This window comes from Heteronotia binoei, chromosome 4 (assembly GCF_032191835.1).
Source record: "Heteronotia binoei isolate CCM8104 ecotype False Entrance Well chromosome 4, APGP_CSIRO_Hbin_v1, whole genome shotgun sequence".
Classification (NCBI taxonomy): Eukaryota; Metazoa; Chordata; class Lepidosauria; order Squamata; family Gekkonidae; genus Heteronotia; species Heteronotia binoei.
The window spans coordinates 69,059,211-69,080,551 of NC_083226.1; the positions used below are offsets into that span (position 1 = coordinate 69,059,211).

At 38.4% G+C, this 21,341-nt stretch overlaps 1 protein-coding gene across 2 annotated transcripts in view; it reads left to right on the plus strand.

Moving 5' to 3' along the window:
- Nucleotides 1–21,341, plus strand: part of VPS13A (vacuolar protein sorting 13 homolog A) — a 313,415-nt gene that overhangs the window by 268,960 nt on the left and 23,114 nt on the right. Inside the window, exons 61-69 of one of the 2 annotated variants that reach the window (XM_060237485.1) lie at nt 2,946–3,091; nt 3,428–3,509; nt 6,485–6,598; nt 8,904–8,979; nt 9,100–9,263; nt 9,709–9,754; nt 10,367–10,490; nt 13,281–13,395; nt 16,825–17,341. In XM_060237485.1, the coding sequence (XP_060093468.1) occupies nt 2,946–3,091; nt 3,428–3,509; nt 6,485–6,598; nt 8,904–8,979; nt 9,100–9,263; nt 9,709–9,754; nt 10,367–10,490; nt 13,281–13,395; nt 16,825–16,887 (930 nt within the window). In that variant the 3' untranslated portion in view covers nt 16,888–17,341. Of the gene's footprint in view, nt 1–2,945; nt 3,092–3,427; nt 3,510–6,484; nt 6,599–8,903; nt 8,980–9,099; nt 9,264–9,708; nt 9,755–10,366; nt 10,491–13,280; nt 13,396–16,824; nt 17,342–21,341 lie in introns of those variants that run through there. The other variant, XM_060237484.1, reaches the window with a different exon arrangement.

Genomic DNA, 21,341 nt, shown 5'->3' on the forward strand with positions numbered 1-21,341 from the left:
GTCTACTTCCCAGCACCTCCAACCTCCAAACTGAGTAGCAGATATCTGCTAAAATAATAATTGTTGGGTTAAATTTGCTATACAGGGCAGGGAAAAAAGTGTGAAAGATCCAGTCTGCTACTTAGCAGAGGGTTTTCAGGAAGGGACCAGGGCTCTATGGTAGAGTAGCTGTAAACAGCCATAATGGCCGATACAAAGTCTAGAATAAATAAAATAAAATAAAATCCCTGTAATATTTTTTGTTCAGATTAAACAGCATGACACAAAACATTGTGCAGGCAGATCACCAGAAATCATCCTCAGGCCAAACATTACAAAATAAAAAGAACTATTTTTTTCTGGTCAACACCTTGAGGCCCAGTCTTGTCAGCATGTAGTAGATCCTGACAATCTTGTATTGCTGGTGCTGTTAGAGCATAGGGCTTGCAATCTATTACACTGATACACGGATGGCAGCTCGGACCACTAATAGTGTTTAGGATGAGAAGAAGCCCAGGCAGCCACAGGCTCCCTCCCTACTGGTGCTTAGTTGCCTCTAGATAAGTTGTTGGGGGGTGTTAGTTGCTGGGACCTGGAAGCTGGCTGTGCATACCTAGATTTCCTCCCAGCATAAGCCTCTTTGTGCCCCGTTACCCTCTTCTTTCCCTCCCGGCAGCTAGGAGGATGAAATGGAAGAAAGGGGGGGAGCAATAGCAGCAGCCCAAACATTGCAGTTCTCAGTGCCCTCGTTCACTAGCTGCTGTCTGTTTTCCTTGTAGTAGCAAGGAGGAGGCAGCAGCAGTAAGGGGGGGGGGGCAACAGCAGCCCAAATACCACCCACATCACCCATCTTATCCAGACTCCTTTTGCCTTTTCCCTTCCAGACATCTCTTCCTCTGCTGTCCAGGATCCTCCCCTTACAATCTAACTTCTTCCCCTCCAGTATCAACCTCTTTCATCCACACCAATCACAGCATGCCATGTTCTGTTTCTTGTCCATTCAACTTTAGATAATGTTTCTCTGTTTTGGGAGTATTTGAGTCTCTCTCCCATTTTAAAAAAAAATTGCTGCAAATTTGGGAGTTTTCCTCTTTTTTGTTGAAAGTCTTCCTTCTGTGTACATGGTTCTGATATTTGGATTTAATGATCTGCATTTAGGCCCAAGTTGAGAGTTGGATATAATTATATCAGCAATATGGAATAACATCAACTTTATAGGAATGGAATGGTCCCCAGTGCAAGCACCAGTCGTTTCCGACTCTGGGGTGACGTTGCTTTCATATTTTCACGATAGAATTTTTTTACGGGGTGGTTTGCCATTGCCTTCCCCAGTCTTTTACACTTCCCCCCCAGCAAGCCTGGGTACTCATTTTACCGACCTCGAAAGGATGGACGGCTGAGTCAACCTTGGGCCGGCTACCTGAATCCAACTTCTACCGGAATCGAACTCAGGTCGTGAGCAGAGAGTTCAGACCACAGTACTGCAGTACTGCTGCTTTACCACTCTGTGCCACAGGGCCGCTGTTCATCAACTTTATAACCTGAGTTTTATTTCTCAGTGTTTTAATTAAGAAGCATGGTACTTAATTAAGAAGCATGGCTAACATGTCATGCTTATAGAACAAAGTTTGAGTCCAGTGGCAGCTTCCAGACCAATAGAATTTAATTCTGGGTATAAGCTTTTGTGTGTGTATATACACTTCTTCAAATACTCTTCTTGAAACAGTTTTCCTCAAGACTTAAATATAGGTCAAGGGATGGTTACTAGGAAGGGCTAGTTGGAGTCCATGTAAAGAACTGGGCAGTAAGTAGCACAGAGTGGTAAGCTGCAGTACTGCAGCCCAAGCTCTGCTCACAACCTGAGTTCGATCCCAACGGAAGCTGTTCAAGTAGCCAGCTCAAGGTTGACTCATCCTTCCGAGGTCGGTAAAATGAGTACCCAGCTTGCTGGGGGTAAAGTGTAGATGACTGGGGAAGGAAAACCACCCCTAGTCTGCCAAGAAAATGTCATGTCACCCCATGGGTCGGTAAAGACTCAGTGCTTGCACAGGGGTCTACCTTTACCTTTTTAAGTATTGCTAAGATTGGATTAAAGCAGTTGTTAATAGCAACAAATTAGCCTACAAATACAAGAGTTAACAGAAGGAAGAACTAAATTGCACAACTAAACCCAAACTTAGTTTTCCTATCTGTTTGTTAGCTCATGTATTTGTGTGCTAATTTGCTGCTATTAACAACTGCTTTGATCCAATTTCAGTTATAATTATTGCCCAATTACTTATGCATCTTGACTCCAACTAGCCCTTCATGGCAAGACTTGAGGAAAACTGTTTCTATATATCTGAAGAAGTGTGCTTGCACACAAAAGTTTATACCCAGAATTAAACTTCGTTGGACTTAAAGGTGCCACTGGACTCAGACATTGTTCTATTGCTTCAGATCAACACAGCTACTCACCTGCATCTTTGTCAAGTTTATGTTTGTTTTGTTTTGGAACTCTTATTACATTAACATTTTAAAACAATTTCATAAGCTCATGGTTTTTAGTTGGCAGTTGCAAATACCAAATCCCATTACTGAAAATGCTGCGCACTTTTTCTGTCTTTTACGTGGCATTACAACTATTTGGGGAGCTGGGTTGGGCTTTTTGGGTCATCAGTTGCAGATTTCAGTTACAATTCTTTCTGGAATTCAATTATTTCTGGAAATCTTATGCTAGTCTCTGTCACAACCAGACACATATAGCCTGATTCACCAGTCCAGAAAGGTCAAATTCAAATAGCTATTCCTGGGTTAGCCACCAATGCACTAGAAGAACATTCTCAAATTAGTTAATGATCTGTATACTTCATTAGAGAGAAATATCAGATATACTGGTTTGCTTGCTGAACAATAAGTAATAAAAATAAAAGATAATATTTAAGACACTCTGAATGTTCTCCAGCTTTTTTATTATTTTCTTTTAGTTACATTTAAGTTTTTCACTGAGTAGTGGAGGAGAAGATAGCAACAAGGAAGAGAAACGCAAGGATTTGATTCCAGTTCAGTCCTTAAATCTCTTGCTGAAGAGTATTGGGACCACACTTACAGATGTGCAGGATGTTGTTCTCAAGTATGTAGAATATACTGCTTTAATTTAATTAGAATAAATATTCCACAGTTGATATTTAGTTTTGGCTTCATAAAAGAACGGGTCTGTGGGCTAGTTGCTATATGTATTATCCTCCTCCCACTGCAATTTTGTAATACTGTTTTTCTACATTGTTTGACATACAGGTTCTAATACTTTTTTTTGTTCTTTTAAAGTTCTGTAATCCTACTGAAGTTGCATTGCTTATTAAGCGTCATATCCTACTGATTTAAACTGTGTAGTCAACCTTGAATCTCAAGGAGAACAGCAGTCAATAAATAAATAAATAAATAACTTGTATGTGACTGCTTGTTCTAGGTTGGCATACTTTGAGCTCAACTATCACTTCTGCACAACTCAAGGTCTACAGTGGACTGTTATTATGCATTATTCAAAACAGGTTAGTATAAGCTAATATGAACGTATCACTTCATCTATCAGTTACTAGGACAGTGCATTTCATTGCTTGAATATGATGTGGGGCTGTACTGGACTGAAGTAAAGAGCAAATGCTGTGCTGTCACCGACAGTGGTACCCTTCATTCTGCAGTCATATATCCAAATATTTGGTGACTCATATGAGTTCGTTGGGCTGTTCTGATAACTAAGGGAGTAATCTTAGCCAGTCTGTTCAGAACCCTGCTCAATTCAAGGGAGATTTACTCTGAAATTGTTCCAACTTAGTATTGCAACAAAAGGGTTCTGGTAAGCCAGAAGTAGACAGGCCTGTGGCACAGAGTGGAAAGCTGCAGACCAAGCTCTGCTCACAACCTGAGTTCGATCCCAGTGGAAGCTGGGTTCAGGTAGCCTCCTCCAGGTTGACTCAGACTTCTATCCTTCTGAGATTGGTAAAATGGGTACCCAGCTTGCTGAGGGTAAAGTGTAGATGACTGGGGAAGGCAATGGCAAACCACCCCATAAAAAGTCTGCCTTGAAAACATTGTGATGTGACATAAAAACATAAGAGGCCAATGGCCCATCCAGTCCAACACTCTGTGCCACAAAAAAAAAAGAAACCCCAAGTGCCATTAGGAGGTCCACAAGTGGGGCTAGAAGTCCTTCCACTGTGCCCCACCCCCTCAAGCACCAAGAATACAGAGCATCACTTGCCCCAGACAGAGAGTTCCAACAATACGCTGTGGCTAATAGCCACTGATGGACCTCTGCTCCATATGCTTATCTATTTTCCTCTTGAAGCTGTCTATGCTTGTAGCCGCCACCACCTTCTGTGGCAGTGAATTCCACATGTTAATCACCCTTTGAGTGAATTATCCATTCTAACCCTACTGCTCAGCAATTTAATTGAATGCCCACGAGTTCTCGTATTGTGAGAAAGGGAAAAATGTACTTTCTCTACCTTCTCTATCCCATGCATAATCTTGTAAACCTCTATCATGTCACCCCGCAGTCAACATTTCTCCAAGCTAAAGAGCCCCAAGCGTTCCCACACTAAGCTGTGGCTAATAGCCACTGATAGATCTCTGCTCCATATGCTTATCCATTCCACTCTTGAAGCTGTCTATGCTTGTAGCTGCTACCACTTCCTGTGGCAGTGAATTCCACATATTACTCTTTGGGTGAAGAAGTACTTCCTTTTATCCGTTCTAACCTGACTGCTCACCAATTTCATTGAATGCCCACGAGTTCTTGTATTGTGAGAAAGGGAGAAAAGTATTTGTTTCTCTACCTTCTCTATCCCATGCATAATCTTGAAAACCTCTATTATGTTAGTCAACATTTCTCGCTAAAGAGCCCCAAGAGTTTTAACCTTTCTTCATCGGGAAAGTGTTCCAACCCTTTAATCATTCTTGTTGCCCTTTTCTGCACTTTTTCCAATGCTATAATATTTTTTTTGAGGTGCGGTGACCAGAATTGTACACAGTACTCCAAATGAGACTGCACCATCAATTTATACAGGGGCATTATGATACTGACTGACTTGTTTTCAGTTCCCTTCCTAGTAATTCCCAGCATTGCGTTGGCCTTTTTTTATTGCAATCTCACACTGTCTTGACATTTTCAGTGAGTTATCTACCACGACCCCAAGATCTTTCTCTTGATCAGTCTCTGCCAGAGTCAGAAACGACTGGTGCTTGCGCAGGGGACTACCTTTACCTTTTTTAAGCCAGAAGAATATAAACAGAAGTTGAACACTGGCAATCAATTTACAATGTGGTAGGATTTGCTGCCACACATTTGCTTGATCTTCTATATTGTGCTTTTGGGGATTTTTACCATGTAACAAACCCTTTTCTATTTTTTTCACATGTTAAGACAACTGTCTGTATTCAATCATAATTTATAATTTTTTAAAATTTATTTTGAAAAGAGACTGTACATTCCTCATTCTCACCCAGTACTTCAGATGGCTAGATCAAAACATCAATTTTAAAGCATTTATCTAATTAAATATAGTTTTTATTTGGTTGTAAAATCCTTTAAAATGATTTTTGAACTGCTTTTATTTCTCTTAGCAATAAATTAACTGCTTCCAAGCAAATAATTAAATTGTTGTTGCTTGTTAATATCTTATTATTGTAGCCAGAATTTTAGGCTGTTTCACAGGCTGTTTAGAGAGTCAAAATTGTCAAGAGAGCTACCAGACAATAATACTTGTATAAATCTATTGTTTTAGGAAAGCACCTAAACAAAGTCTGTTATTTATTACCCAGACTGCTTGAAAATACTTGGGAGTATAGGTTCACCAGATGTTGCAAGGAAACATTTGTAGACAATTTTTTTGTTTGGGGGAAGGCTTTCTGATCAACCTCATTTGTTTATGGCACTGGTTGTAATAACCTCATTTCAGCTTTGCTCTATGGAACAATGGCTTGGAATGCAAATCAAGGAACTGGTCTCAAATTACCTTGATATAGATCTTGTGTATCTTGTGAATATTTGTATCTAGTATTTGCAGAAATTAAATGACAAGTGAAGAAATCATTCATTTGCATCAGTGATGGCATCTTCTGTAATTTATGATACTTATAAAAATATATCCCAGATTATCAGAATTGCTGCTGGAGTCATATGAGAGGTTTCTGGTCTCACTGTGTCATTCTTACTAACCCAGATAAGATAGCTACATATTACTCAGCATAAAGTGAAAACAAGCCATGTTTGTTGCACATCTTTAAAAGATTTTAAATTTCTATGCTTCTGTTACTTAGATTTATTTACTATAGAGTTTATACAGTTTGGTGAACAATACTTGTTTTTAATTTTAATTACACATGTAGTTAAAACATTAACTATATAAACAGTATAACAGGAGCCTAAGAATCTCTTAAGTTGTATGCTGTTTTTTAAATTTTTAATTGTATTTGCCATATAAATACATTCAACTATTTTTATTTTAAAATTGTTTTCTTTTAGGCAATTAAACAAATGTATGTTCTTATTCTTGGCCTTGATGTCTTGGGCAATCCATTTGGATTTATAAGAGATTTGTCTGTAGGAGTTGAAGCATTCTTCTATGAACCTTATCAGGTGAGCTTATCTTCTTGTTTTGTCAGCCAAGTCTCAGGGCTAGATGTATTGGATGAAAACTGCTAGCCATTTCGCATGGAATTCTACAAGCAGTATAGATGGGTATTGAGTTCAAACCACTGCAGAGGGGAATTAATTTGAGACAGCTTTTTCCTTGGAATATTTCTGTAAGACCTTTCTGCTTTGCTTTGTCAAATGGAAATATTTATTCAGCACTTGAGAGCCAGTTTTGCTGTAATAATTACAGAGCATCAGACAAAGACTTGGAAAACCTGATTTCAAATCCCCATTTAACCATGCCATGCATGGAGCAATCCCAAACCAGTGTCTCTGTTGTTACATCACAATGTGACTGTGAGGATAAAATGAAGGCAGAACAGACAATATATTCTAATAAAATAACCTCTTTATTCTAAGAAATATAAAAATAAATGTGAGGTACCAAAGATCAGTGTAGTTGTGCCAGATACAGTTATTGTATCCATTAGATAGATCCAAGTAGGCAGCTGTGTTGGTCTGAAGTAGTAGAACAAAATAGGAATCCATTGCACCTTTAAGACCAACTTAGTTTTATTCAGAACGTAAGCTTTCGTGTGCTCTCAAAACACACTTCATCACATGACAGTGCTATGGAAGAATTAAACCTTTCATTCATACAGAATCCTTCACCATTACACTTTTGTTTTGGCTGAAGATATTTTTTCTTATAGTGATAGGTTGCCATGGTATGTAGGGCAGGGCTTATAAGGATAGTAACGCCTAGAAATTCTAGTGTTTAAACTGCTTCACATACATTATCATAACATGAATGGTTACAATATTCATATTAATGTAGTTTGGCATTATTATGTGCATCTTGCAGATCAGGGATAGTGGGCGGGGGAATATATTTTATTTGGTTATTTAAAATATTCCCCATCTTTGCAATATAATAACAGTGGGAATGTATTGAAGATCATGATTGCTAATGGAATTGATGTGGGCAGATGACTGCCTTCCAACATGTCTTCCTTACTAGGGGTGTGCATTTGGATCTACCTGAGTGGAAAATTTATCCGGCATATCTCTTTCTCTCTGTCTCCCTCCCCTCCCCATTCCTTTATCCCTGACATATCTGGGTTTTCTCAGGGAAACTGAAACAAATTCTCAAAAAATCCCGGATATATTCAGGAATTACTGGGTAGATCTGAAAATAGCTTTGTCAGGGTTCTACTGCAGTCCCTTTAAATAAACTGCAGAAGACAGACAGAGGATCAGCTGTGCTGGTGGGGAACAGAGTGTTCCCACCAGCTTGGTGCTAACGTCTCATGCAGCCCAGTTTAAACTGGGCTGCAGAAGAAGTCAGCCCAGGATCTGCTGGCCAGTGGGAGCAAATTGCTCCCCGCAGGCTGGGGTTTTGCTCAAGGTGGTAGCTCTTTCTTCATATTCTCCCATCTTCAGCAGCCACCTACAACTCAAGAAACCAAGACCGATTTTGCACTAGGCTTGTTCCAGATGGAAAGCCCTTTTGCCCCTGGCATTTTTCTCCATTTTGCAACAAGCTGCCGTGATGCTGCGAATTGGTGTGCTGCTTCCTGCAGCAAGCAAGGTCCTCTTACAAGTGGTTTCTGCTTGCCACAGTAAAGCAGCATGTCAACTCACAGTTCTGCTGCAGCTTTTGTGAAAACGAAGCGCTGGGGGGAAAAGGGCTCTCCACCCAGAACAAGCCCTAGTGCAAAATCAGTCCAATGCTGAGGGATGCAAAAGCCTTCTGAACAAACTGACAGAAGGCATAGGAGGCTTCAGAAAACAGAGGGAAGCCAACCCCACCTCTCTCCTCTTGCTACCAGGCAAAGCATGGCAGATCAAACCAAGAAAGAGTGGTGATGATTTCAGCAAGATATTCCATTCCTCACTTTACTCCACACAGCATTTTATCCATGAGCTCCACAGTACCAGCACTGACTTCTCAAGGAATTTAAGGGATTGCTAGGGAACAAAAAGGTGGGAGAGGTCCATTCAGCAGTTTATACTCACAATTAATAGGATTCCAGTCAATGATTTTTTTGCTGCTTATCCTGTTGTTATCTTAATAGTTTTGTTGCTTTAAGAGCATGTGTAAGATGTCTTCAAAATTATTGAAAGTTCAGGAAATAAATAATACATACAGATTCTTGTTCAAGCAAAGAAATTAACATGTAAGGCACAATTTCCTATTTATCAAACTATCAACCTGTTAAAAGGGCAGTTAGAAATGTCAGCATTAAGTAAACTGGTTTATGTTTTCTCTCAGAATATTTTTTAAAATTTCGTTTCTTGCTCTCAGGGAGCCATCCAAGGTCCAGAAGAATTTGTAGAAGGAATGGCACTGGGACTTAAAGCCCTAGTTGGTGGTGCTGTTGGTAAGCAGTGATTTGGTTTGAATGTTGATAAAATTTTGATAAAATTTACCAGGTAATTTTCACAAGGTTTTTAATGTTTAAATATTTGAATTTTTGAAATAAAATCTCTTATGGTAATAGGGGGATTGGCTGGTGCTGCCTCAAGAATAACTGGTGCTATGGCTAAAGGTGTTGCAGCAATAACTATGGATGAAGACTATCAGCAGAAGAGAAGGGAAGCCATGAATAGACAACCTACTGGCCTCAAAGAGGGTATTACACGTGGAGGAAAAGGCTTGATGTCTGTAAGAAATACCATACATTAAAATCAAATATTTATATTTTAATCGCTTTAAGCACTAGATGTGAGCACTAACTATGCTAGGGTTTGTTTGTTTTTTCACTTTTTCAAATTTCATTCATTTTTTCACATAGCTTCTCAGTAGTGACCAGAAAGAGTGATATTTTTATGGATCTGGAGTATAAATGGAAGTAGTCTTAGTTGTTTTATATGAGGCAGTTTTTATTTTTACAGATTCTGATTATTAGATTTATAATACTAACTCACACAGAGAATATTTAAAGAATGCTTTCTGTTTTGTTCGTTTGTAATTTGGAATTATTTTCTTTTTATAAGCCGCTTTGGGTCCTTTTGGAGAGAAAAGCAGTCTAAAATGTTGAAATAAATAAAGAATTAAACTTCATCTTAGAAATAAAATCATCAGAGTTTTTTCTGGTTTTAATTCCCAGGGTTTTGTTAGTGGAATAACAGGGATTGTAACAAAACCAATAAGAGGTATGTTCATTTTTTTCCTTGAATTTTAATTGTAAGTCTAAACTGTTTGCTATGAGATGATTTCTAAAATCAAATCAAATAATAAGCTGTTCCTGCATATGTAGAACAATAAACCCACAGTTTAGGCCCAGGTACATAGATCTTTTTATAAACTTGGGCATACACCCCAGGTTTATTGGGGAGATTTAAAGATGAGGAAATGAGGGGGCTTGTAAATATCCTTACTTAAAATCTCACATTACTGGCCACTGTTTTGACAGTTGCTTAGCAACCCACAATCAGGCAGCTGGCCACAATAAAGAGAGTAGGAGACACTATCCCTGCATGAGCTAGACAAGTGCTGCAAGAAAGTAAACAGTGCCAAAGAATAAGTTAGGAAGCAGGTATAGAGGTAGAGAAAGGCAGGGGGGAAGAGGAAGCAAGGGCCAGTGGCAGTAATGGGATTTCTCACAGGTTCCCACCATACTCCCTGAGACCGAAGACTTTCTAAGCAAGGAAGTCTGGCTTAGGAAGTATTCAAACTAGATGAAATTTATTGTGATGTCCAAATTGGGATGCTGTAGCAAATTGTTTTGTTAATGTGTGTGTGCTGTGGTCCTCTCCAACTCTCAGGAGCTCAGAAAGAAGGAGCAGCAGGCTTTTTCAAAGGTGTTGGCAAGGGTTTAGTGGGAGCAGTGGCAAGACCAACTGGGGGAATAATAGACATGGCCAGCAGCACCCTTCAGGTAATTAAAAGGTAAGAATGCTTTGAGAATAAAGACCTGTACTCTTACAAAAAGTGCAGACTCTGTGTATATCTTCGGTAATGCAATTACAGCAGTAGGGATGGACATGAACCAGCTGACAGACCAAAATTCATCATGAATTTTGGCCAATTTGGAGTTCTCAAACTGAGGTTCATGCACTGAGAAACCACAACGAACCTCTACAAAATTTGGGGGACAGTTTGTGGTGGTTTGTGACACTTCATGAAGAGCAGAACATAGGGGTTTATTCCTGTGTTATGCTCTTCTCAAGAAACAGCTGAAGGGCTGGGAACTCTCTGCCCCTCTGCTGTTAGGTTTTAATGGCTCAGAACCATTTAAACTCTGCTTTGAGCTCCCCATGGCTTTTCGTGGGGAGCAGAAAGCACGGTTTAAATGGCTTGGAGCCACTTAAACCAACAGCTAATAGGTGGGAAGAAATCTCCCTGCCTTCTCAACAGTGGGCTGCTGTAGGAAGGAGACCAAGACAGCAGAGCTGGCGGGGAGAGCTCTCCCCATTGACACATCTGCGGGCTCCCTCATACAAAGCTCTCCTCACCAGCTCAGTGGTTTTGAGCTTTCTCCTGCAGCTGGGCTGCATGAGGGAGCCCTTAGCTGGGGTGGCAGGAAGAGTTTTCCCCGCTAATACAGCGGTGGGCTCCCTTGTGCAGCTCATTTAAAGGCTATGCTCGCCATGAGAAAAGGAGATGGGATCACCAGAGAAGAGGTGTTCCATCTCCCTCTCTCCTAGCAATGCGGCCAGGTAAAAGGAGAAGGAATCTCCTGAAACAAAGAAGGGTCTCCCTTCTGCTCCCTCCCACCTTTCTCTTTGCCACAGTGAGCTGTGGACAGGATGATGTGTGTGGGGATCTAAGTGGATCTCCCCACCCGCGGGGAGAACCTTCTCCACATTGGACCAGCTGTTTTGGGCTTGCTGATGCAGCCAGCTTAAAGGGACTATGCCAAGGAGCCAGAGGCTGCTGCCAGCTCCCTGGTGTAGCCCCTTTAAACAGCTTGCATGCATGAGCCCAAGACAGCTGAGCCCATTCAGAGGGCTCTCCATGTTGGCTCAGCTGTGTCTGGCTCCCTCTTGCAGCCCAGTTTTAAGGGGCTGCAGGAGGGAACCCAAGACTGCTGAGCTGGTAGGGAGAGAGCTGCACAGTTAGGAGAGAGGGAGATGGAAAACCTCTTTCCAGGCAATCCTGTCTCTGTTTCTCCTGCTTGTATGGCAGACTCTAATCTGGAGGATCAGGTTTGATTTCCCACTCCTTCACATGAAGACAAGCTGGGTGACCTTGGGTCAGTCACAGTTCTCTCAAGAACTCTCTTAGTCCCACCTTCTTCACAGTGTGTCTGTTGTGGGGAGAGGAAGAGAAGGCCACTTTGGGGCTCATATGGGTAAGACAAAAGCTGGGTATAAAAACCAACTCTTCTTCTTTCCTCTTTTTTGAGTTTCAGACAGGAGAAAAGTGAAAGGGAGTCCCTTCCAGGGCAATCCCCATGCCAGGAGAAAGGGGGAAGGGAAGTCCTTCCCAAATGTTCCCTGGCCCCTTTCTTGGCCAGGAGAAATGGGGAACCAAACTTCCCAGGCTGGTTCAGTTGGGGCCCATTTGGCTCAGTGTGGGATTCAGTTTGGAGGCTGCTCTGAAATGAAAAAAGTGGTTTTTAGGTTCATGACCATCCCTGTTCAGCATATGCCTAGCTTATTTTCTTTATATTGAGTAACAAATGTACTATAAGTGCCTCTTTGATTTTTTAAAAAAATTCTGAAACCATTTAAACTTATCTTTGCTTTAATGTATCCTGAATTTTAAGTAAATTGATTTGAAACTTAATATATGCTTTCTGGTGGTTTTTATTCTTCTGTCTTTATTGCAAATGTGGAAAGATTTTGTTTTTCATATTTTTTTAGAGTTCTGTCAAGAATGACAGAACTTTATCATATGCCAGCATAGTTGAAATGACATTAACCATATCTGGTAAGTGTCTTTTGATTCAGTAGACTTATTTTTTGTAGAACTCCAGCACACAAGTGTATGTAGGATTTTTTTAAAAAAAATGCAGAAGAATAATATTTAAGTTTAAGAATATGGGTCTTTAGTAAATTGTAAGCTTCTATTTTAATTTTTACTCTTTATAGATATACAAATGAAATCAGGCCACAGTACCTGGATATATGTGGGTTTTGTATCACAGATTCAGCTTTAGATGTGTTGACTGTAACATGAGAAATATTCAATGCATGTGGGAAAGAACAATGAAATGTATCATGTGCACAGATTGTACATGATGTACCTGTACAGGTACAAGTAGAATCCCTTCCTGGGGAAAAGGCAAAAACCAAAATTATTCACACACATGCCTTTGTGGAAAGCTCGTGGAAATTACTTTTATTACACAATTCAGCCTTAGATGCACAATCTAGAATTCTTGAAGCACAGGTTTTCTGCACAAATGATGTAGGGCTTCTTATTTCAAGAAGGTAGTATTCTCTGTGAGCTTGAGAATGTAGTCTAAATATTTATAGCTGTATCCCAGATGTTGCTGACTCAGTGGAAAATCCCCTGTGTACACAAGAGTTATCTATGCTGAAGGTCCTGTGTATATAATTAAAGTATAGTCTTTTTTTAATGGAAAACTAACAATCACTATTAGACTGTGTGTTAAGAAAGTTAATCTACGTGTTATGAAGTGTCACTGAACTGACTAGTAGAAACTGAAGAGAGAAATGCCTCCTAATGAAATACAATACCATGCAAAACTTTTACCTTCCCCCCCCTCAGAGCTACAAATTCATCTGAAGATATCATGAGTCTGCGCCCTCCCCGCTTTTTCAATGAAGATGGAGTTATTCGACCATACAGATTAAGAGATGGTGCTGGAAGTCAAATGTTACAGGTGAAGGAAGTAATATCACAAGAACAAGTGATATAATAATCATCAGTTATTTTCTTTGAATAGATCTTTATTTCTCTACAGTTGGGAAGAATTGTTTAAGTTTTCTGGAATAATTTAATACATAGTTGTAACCACTTCTGGATTTACTTTACATGAGTATGATACCAAATCTGCTTGTTTGATGAACAGAGTAAAAACAGTGGGCTGTATCCAGCTCAAAATTTCCTGACAGAAAGAGGAAGGCAATTTTTGCTGATTTCCTCTCTGATGCAGACCTTTGATTCCCTCCTGATTCTGTACCTGGAATCTCCTGTCTCCCAAGGGCAGCATGGGGGGGGGGGGGGGGCTGTAGAGGAACAAGGATGGCCGGGAAGTCCCAAGATTTACTATGAGATCCAAGCGCATATTTTTTAGGTTTGATCACTTATGAAAAGTTTTAATCAGCAGGTATTTATTATTATCCAAGATTAGATAAAATTTCTTTAATCTCAGGGATGAGCCACAGTCATCTCTCTCCTCCTCCTCCCCTGAGCCAACACATCTTGTCCTCTCCACCCTGTGCATGCTTATCCAAATTAAGGATTCTTTCCTTCCAGCTCCAGTCCCACATGAAAAAGACTGTAAACTTCTGCACAAAGCAATGGATATATTTTGCATATTGGAGACAGACTGAATGATTTATTTAATTTTTATATTGGAAATATGGGCCAAATAATCACTTTTAGATCTGCTGAAAGTTCTTTGTATTTAAAAAAGTAAAAATTTAGCTATATGTGTATACAAATATATTTAGTACTATTTAGCTGTTCTTTTTATTTGAAGGTATATAAAACATTTCAGCACTGTTTCTGATTTCACCTGTGTGTAGGATTTTCAATATACACTGCAATCAGTTTTAAAAATTTTCTCTTGGAGATAATTTAAACATGCCTACAGTTATGAATCATCTAGAGGGTTTTTAAAAAACTGAAATTCTACTTTTTCAATAAAAACATTTATTTCAAAAATAGCCACATATATTTCAGAAATAGCCACAATAAGATGTAAGTGAGCCAACAAATATTAGATTTTCTGTTTGAGATAAAAGCAATAACAAACTTACCTGAGAATGTTTTCTGATGCCTTAACTTTATGATAGACCCAAAAAAGCCTTAAGAAGAACAAAAACAACAAAAGCAAATAATTTTAAGGATGAAAAGAGGTGTGCTTAAACAAAAAAAAATGTTAAGATGTTTCTTAGTCTTCTCTATTGTTGACCAGTATTTATCTGGAACAATTTAAAAACAAAAATGCCATACATATTGCTGTGGATTGTCTCTCAGGGCTGTCTATCTAATGACTATCCACCCTTTTGTCAAGAGCTCTGTTTCCATTTCTGGTCCTTTCATTTTAGTCTACAAGTTCTAGTAAACCTTCTTTTTGAATGCTCCCTTAAGTGCAAATCACACTTTGGATATGATACAGAAGAAATGTACACGTTAACACAAGAGTATACAGTTAACTGGTTTTTCTTTTAATTGAGAACTATTCATAAAACTTGGTACTAGTATTAAGCCTGTTTGTAATATTGCCACAAAGCTTTAGACCATGAGATTCAGAAGTGAAAAATTGGATATTTGCCAGAGGAGTTGTACAACTGCTTCATCATTTGCCGATAAATTCCTACCTCAGTATTTACGTATTGTTATGCAAATTATATCAGATACATATATGAAGTAGAATTGGCTCTAATAATAATTGGATTAAGCAATCTATGCTTAAAGAAAGCATTCTAAGAAAAAGGGGTTCAAGCAAATGTTAGACAGGAAAAAATGAATTTAAAGACTGACTTGTGAGTTTTGACCAAGCAGGTATGGGAATAAAAAAAACCAGTCATCCAGAATAGCAGATGTTATGTTTTTAATATAATCTATTGATCAGCTAGATCAGTGTAGAACTGTAAAAGGGGGCACTTGGACTCAGTCTACTGTTTATTGTCATACTTGTGATCTGTACTAGAAGAGGCTCCTGCTCTTTCAGTGGCTAGAGTTGACAGTTTACACTGCAGAATTCACTTCTCCTCTGGTGAACATGCAGCCAGTTGGGAATCTGGTCAGATGACAAAGCAGCCTTCACTATTTTCCTTTTAACATATCCAATTGGTTGCAGATGCTTGCCACATGCTTGATTGCTGCAGACATCTACCTTACAATACAGTATATGCACAGTATATTGCATGTTCTGTGTAGTAATTGTAGAAAGGCAAACCAGTCAATATAAATGAGTGGAGTACATGAACCTCAGAGTTTGCATGTGGTTATTGTTCTTTTGTGCTTATTGTTTGGAACAAGACCATAGTACTCAGAAAGTGATCATTTTTGTACTTTTATGATCCCAGATATGTTGTTACTCGTACAGCTTAAATGAACTAATTGATGCCTTTAAAATTCATGGACTTGGATAGGTTTGTGAATATTTGGCTCAGAAGAACATTGTATCACAGCTATTGTTGTAGGAACAGAAGAATTTGCAAATTGTTTTAAAGTTACTATTTTTAACCATATTGTTGAGTCAATGAAAAATCTGAAACTGTTTCAAATGTAAAGCAATCAGTCACATAGAAAAAGGTTCATAGAAAGATTCCTCTGTTTTAGTGGAATATGGGTGACCACTTTCCAGTAACAGAGTTTTGGCAGAAAGCTGCTTGACCCAGAGGAAAGTGACAGTATTAGCATAAAGGTTTCTTGAAATACAAACATACAATTCTTAGAAATTTATTCTCTGTATGTCTGCATCATTTCCCAAAAACAAATATAACAAATTTCATACATTCTTATCACTTACGAAGTTGAAAAGAAATTGTGTTGCAGTTCACACACAATGTTAGGTTCAGATGTATTTACAAATCAAATTGATAGAGTCCAATTGGTACTGTAGTCCTGCAATTTTTGATGAGTAAGGGACATTCCTCGTGTGTGTATTCTTCTATATCTAGTGGATTTCCTCTTGATTCCAAGGAAGGAAGTAGCTCTGTGGAATTGTTTTCTATTACCACATATATTTTTCAAATTAATCTACAGTTTGTCTAAAATAGGACATGCAGTTACAGTAGACATTGTCCAGTGTAGTCATGAATCAACAGTAATATGTACAACACCTTTGCTTTTAACTAACATTAAAATTAGCAGGGCTTTTAACTAACATTAAAATTAGCAGGGCTTTCAACAGCTATATGAGCAGGGATGCAGAACAGTTAATTTGAAGTAATGTTGGTGTGTGCAATGCAGGATAATAATTGAACTAACTGGAGTTTTTCTGCATTCTACAATTCAAAAGTTACATTTCATCTTTCATTTTAAGTTTCTGTTTGCATTTTTTTAAAAAGAACTAACTTAACTTGCCAGCTTCAACTAACCCTTCTGCTTCTTTCTTCTCTTACCATGCTTGCAGAAAAGACAGGCCTACAGAAAATGGACCATGTGTCATATTAGTGGTAGTGATGATGAGAGTTAGAGTTAAATGTGCTTTTAATGTTGAATTATCAACAGTTGAATGTTGTTGCTGCTTTGTGAGTGTGACAGGCACACAAAAATTAAAATTACAGTAACTGTTATAAAATTGTGTTTTAAAATACAGGTTTAAAAGTAAACACCAATGACATTTAAGGACAAATAAAAAGAAAAAGTTATTTAAATTGTTTTTCTTGAAATAGTACTGGATTGTATGATCATAACTGTGTGACAGTGACCTTTTCAGTCAGGTGTCTAATGTTCTTAAATAGTATATTTATATTAACCTTTTGCTTTAAATTTAAAATCAATTGTAATTTTATAGACATGTTTAGATATCAGTGTTGCCTTATATTGGGTTGTATTTATTACTGTTAAATTTTAGATCTCTTTTTTTAGGTATTTGAAATTATTGTCTGATTTTCTGTAATAACAATAAATGAGTCTGTATAAGAAAATGTTGATCTGTTGAAATATTCCATCATTTCTTATATAATTTTCCAGGTTATCTTTTAAAAAGCTTGTTTTATCAAAATTTATTTTAAAAGAAACATTTATGTTTTACATCCTTTCATTCTTTATAGCATAGTTTAACATTTGTAATTATTATTACTTAGGTTAAATGTCTTGTGAAATGGGGGTGGAATATGTCTATCTTTCTAGTTCAGTGGAAAACCCTAGCACTTCATATATAGGTTGTAAATGTAAGGAAACATGGACAGCTTGTTTAAGATCTAAGGTGAACTTTGCAACATAAATAAAAGACCTGTCAGTCTTGCAGGAATTTTGCAAACTCAGTAGTAAGGTCGTGGTTTGGGTAGAAAGCTTTGGGTAACCCTTACAAGTCTCCAGTTCATACATTCATTAGGTGCTGATGCTCCAAGATCATCAGTAAGTGCTTCATAAACTCCTTGCTTCATAGAGTTTCTTGCACTGTGAGACATTATGTGATTTATGATTACATAGGAATCTGCCTGCTTGAAGATTCTCCATTATTGAACATAATAAAAGTTAGACACAAGTTATTTCTGTTCCTTCAGTCTTCAGAAATCGACTGTTTCTGGATAAAATTGAAATTAAAAGCTTGTTCCCCTATCCTTATATGTACTTCCCCACTGTTTGCTCTCTTTTTCATTCTAATATAGGGCCACTAGGTTTTGGGGGGTGGGGAGGGAGAAGCTCCATTAATAGTTTCAGAGTTTATTGAGTACAAGAATGGATAGATTGCAGCCTCTTTTAGCACTGGCTGTCCTCAATGATTGGATCCTACCTGTTGACCAGAAGGAAGGTCACTACCCTATTTGTCAATCTTCTCCTTTTTGGTAAGATAATATAATGGTATTCCAGAAGGCTTTGTGGGCCTATTCTGCAGGGTTTCCCTTACTATGAAAACAGACAGATGGGGTTTGCTTACATGCCTGCCAAAAGTATTCATTAATACAAAAAAAAAATTCAGTAAAAAAGACTAAGGCAAAACCAGTTTGGGGGGAATGAAAGCAAACTCCACACATAAGCTGAAATCAAAGACAAGGAAGTCAGTCCACTGGAGAGATGGAAGATGCTCTGGCAAAGCACTAGAGCATCTGCAGAAGGGCACGTGCAGAAGGTTGCACTTTTAATTTCCAGTATCTCCATTTAAAAGAATCTAGTAGTAGATAATACGAAAGACCTCTACCTGTGGCCCTGAAAGAGCTTCTGCCAATCAGAGCAGACAGCACTGGGCTTAATAGATAAATAGTTTGATTTGGTGTAAGGCAACTTCATGAGAGGCAGCTACACTATATAAAAAATCTGGGTTTGTTTTTTGGAACTCGCTATCCAAGGATAGTTTATGTTCCTAGCTATCAAAGACAATATTTTCTAAAAAGGAAGCCTGAAAGTTTGCCTTAAGGTGAAGTGTGGAGAAAATAAATGCAATAGAAGAAGTGAATAACATCTATTCTGGAAAGTGGGGAAACTGGTTATCTGATTGAATACTATGGTAGGCACAATCAGATAACTTTTAATAGTGCTAAAACAGCAAGCTCCAGCCTGCTAAACCATTAGTTGTGGCTGGTAGTGGCAAATAACCTTTGTGTAAATTAAGAAAACAAGTCTCACTCCAGGTTAGATTTTTTCCAATGTTACAGGTTAATTTGGAAGTGTGACATCATGAAGGTCTACACTGATAGCTTGCTTTCTCCTGGACAATAGGGTGGCAGGACAATGTTGAAGAGGTGAAGGACCATGTTCAGTTATAGGAATAGCTAACTGGTTAGCAGATATTTTCTTTAGCAAGGTGGATGCCAGCATAGACCCATGTAAAAGCTTCAAGATTTCAAAGGTCATGGGGGTAGGAGACTACAGTGGGATAAGTATTCCGTTAACACATTAATTTTTAGGATATCTATCAAATATTTTGTGGAAATAATCTGGTATTTAGTTGGTATGTACCCATAAACCAGCTACAGATTTCAATATCCTATCTATCCATTGTTCCCCCACTTAAGGTAGCTTGTCCATCATGGACTAGAGCTTGTGTTTTTTCTTTGGTAACTCCCATCCTATGGAACAGGGCCTCTGAGGAGATGAAAGCATACCATCAATAGTTTAGGCAGCACTGCAAAGCTAGGGGTTTTAGTGGGCTGTAAGTTGCAAGTATTTGAGGGGGGGAGAGGGTCAGTTGGGGTTTTATTATCGTTTGTTCTTAAATTTGGAATTGCAAGTCACTATGATTCCCAAGAGAATAAATATTTATTTCAATAAATAATTAAACATTTCATTAACCCTTAGAACTGCTATGACAACTAAACATTTCATTAATTCCAAAATTTACAGAATAGAATGGATGGAGACTCTGTAGTGGTTTTATAATCCAGGCTGGGGAATAGTTGTGATAAGGAGCAAGGACTGATGCCGGTAGTATAGTAGCTCAAACCAAACCAACTGGCATAAGTACAAAGGTCCACCTGCATTCTTCTGAAGGAGTCCTGTCATGTGCTACATTTTCATGCCTTCTTGGCTCTGCAAGACTACATTATGAGATGCTGGTTGCTGTTGGGACAGGGTTGCTAAGCGTTCCAAGCTTCAGTTTGGGTCATTGCAGGGCAGAGGGGAAAGGAAGACCAAATATGAAAAGGGGGGGGGGGGAGTAAAGCTCAAGGGAAGGAATCGGTTGAAAGGTTAAAAAGGGAAAGCTGAAGACCAGGGAGGAGGGCAGCCAGACAGAGGAACAGAAAATGGTAAGTGGGTGAGATGGAAGGAGGAAATGCAGTCACTGCCAGGAGGAGGCAAAGACAAAAAGCAAAAAGAAGAGAGGGAATGGGAGATGAAATTTTCTCCTACAAGTCCTCACAGGTCCCCCAACTTGTATGTTACACACTCAGAGGTAAATAAAAATATGGTGGCGTTAGTGATGTTTCCTGATAATACAAAGATTCACCAGTGATAATCCCAATCAGAATGATGCTGTCCTGGCTTTCTTCTGGTTCTTCACTTTGGAAAAATATATGTGGAAATGCTCATCTATCTTTGCTAGGACCAACTTAATGCTCTCATTTGCTTGAAGAAGGCAGCAAACAAACTGCCAAATTCATAGCAGGGCAAAGACGGCTATGCTGGATTAATATAGACATAGGGAATGTTGTAGCAGTTGAACACTGAAAACTCAGTAAAAATAGTTGGAATACAATAACATTGGAATAATAATGTATATAGGAGCATTTAAAATGAACCCTGAGACTGAAAAGTGCATCTAATCAGAAGCAAAGACATGTTTCTAGATATAATAGGGCTAAATGGTGAAGTAGAACTGCTTATAACTGTACCCAATTACATTAGGTTACACCGTTCTTTGTGTGCTCAATAAACCATTCACTTGGTGAGAAGAGATGGGTCATCTATTGTCCTTGGTCCAATCCAATAGAGAGATTTCCTAGCTTTCATGTGAGACAATTCTAAAAGGAAAACAGTTGAAAACCTTTTCAATACAGCTTCCCTATACAACAAAAACTAATGGCTTCCAGTCATCCTGAGTACTAAAAGCACTGTAACATGAATGTGCTCTTGGGAATACTTGCTGTTAAAAGTAATATTGGCACCATGTAGGGCTTTGAAGCCTCTGATTTAATAAATCTCACCACAGCTATGAACTCATTGTGGCTCTTGTCAAGATACTAACTTACCATAGCCATTCCATATGTAATATGAGAGTCCCTGACCTTAAAGATTTATACTGAGGATTACTTAGAGTATGTATTTGAAGTGCTGGGAACAATGAAAAATAATTTGTAATATTTTGAATTTATATAACAGAGTTCCACAGGGCAAAAAAATTACGATTACCTTTCCTGTAAAATGTTTGATATCATGTCTGATGGTTAGATTCTAAATGACTTTTAGAATCTGTCATGTTTAAATGGAAATCAGGATTTTACAAACTAAATGCAATTTTTCATCTTACCAATAATCTATTTTTAA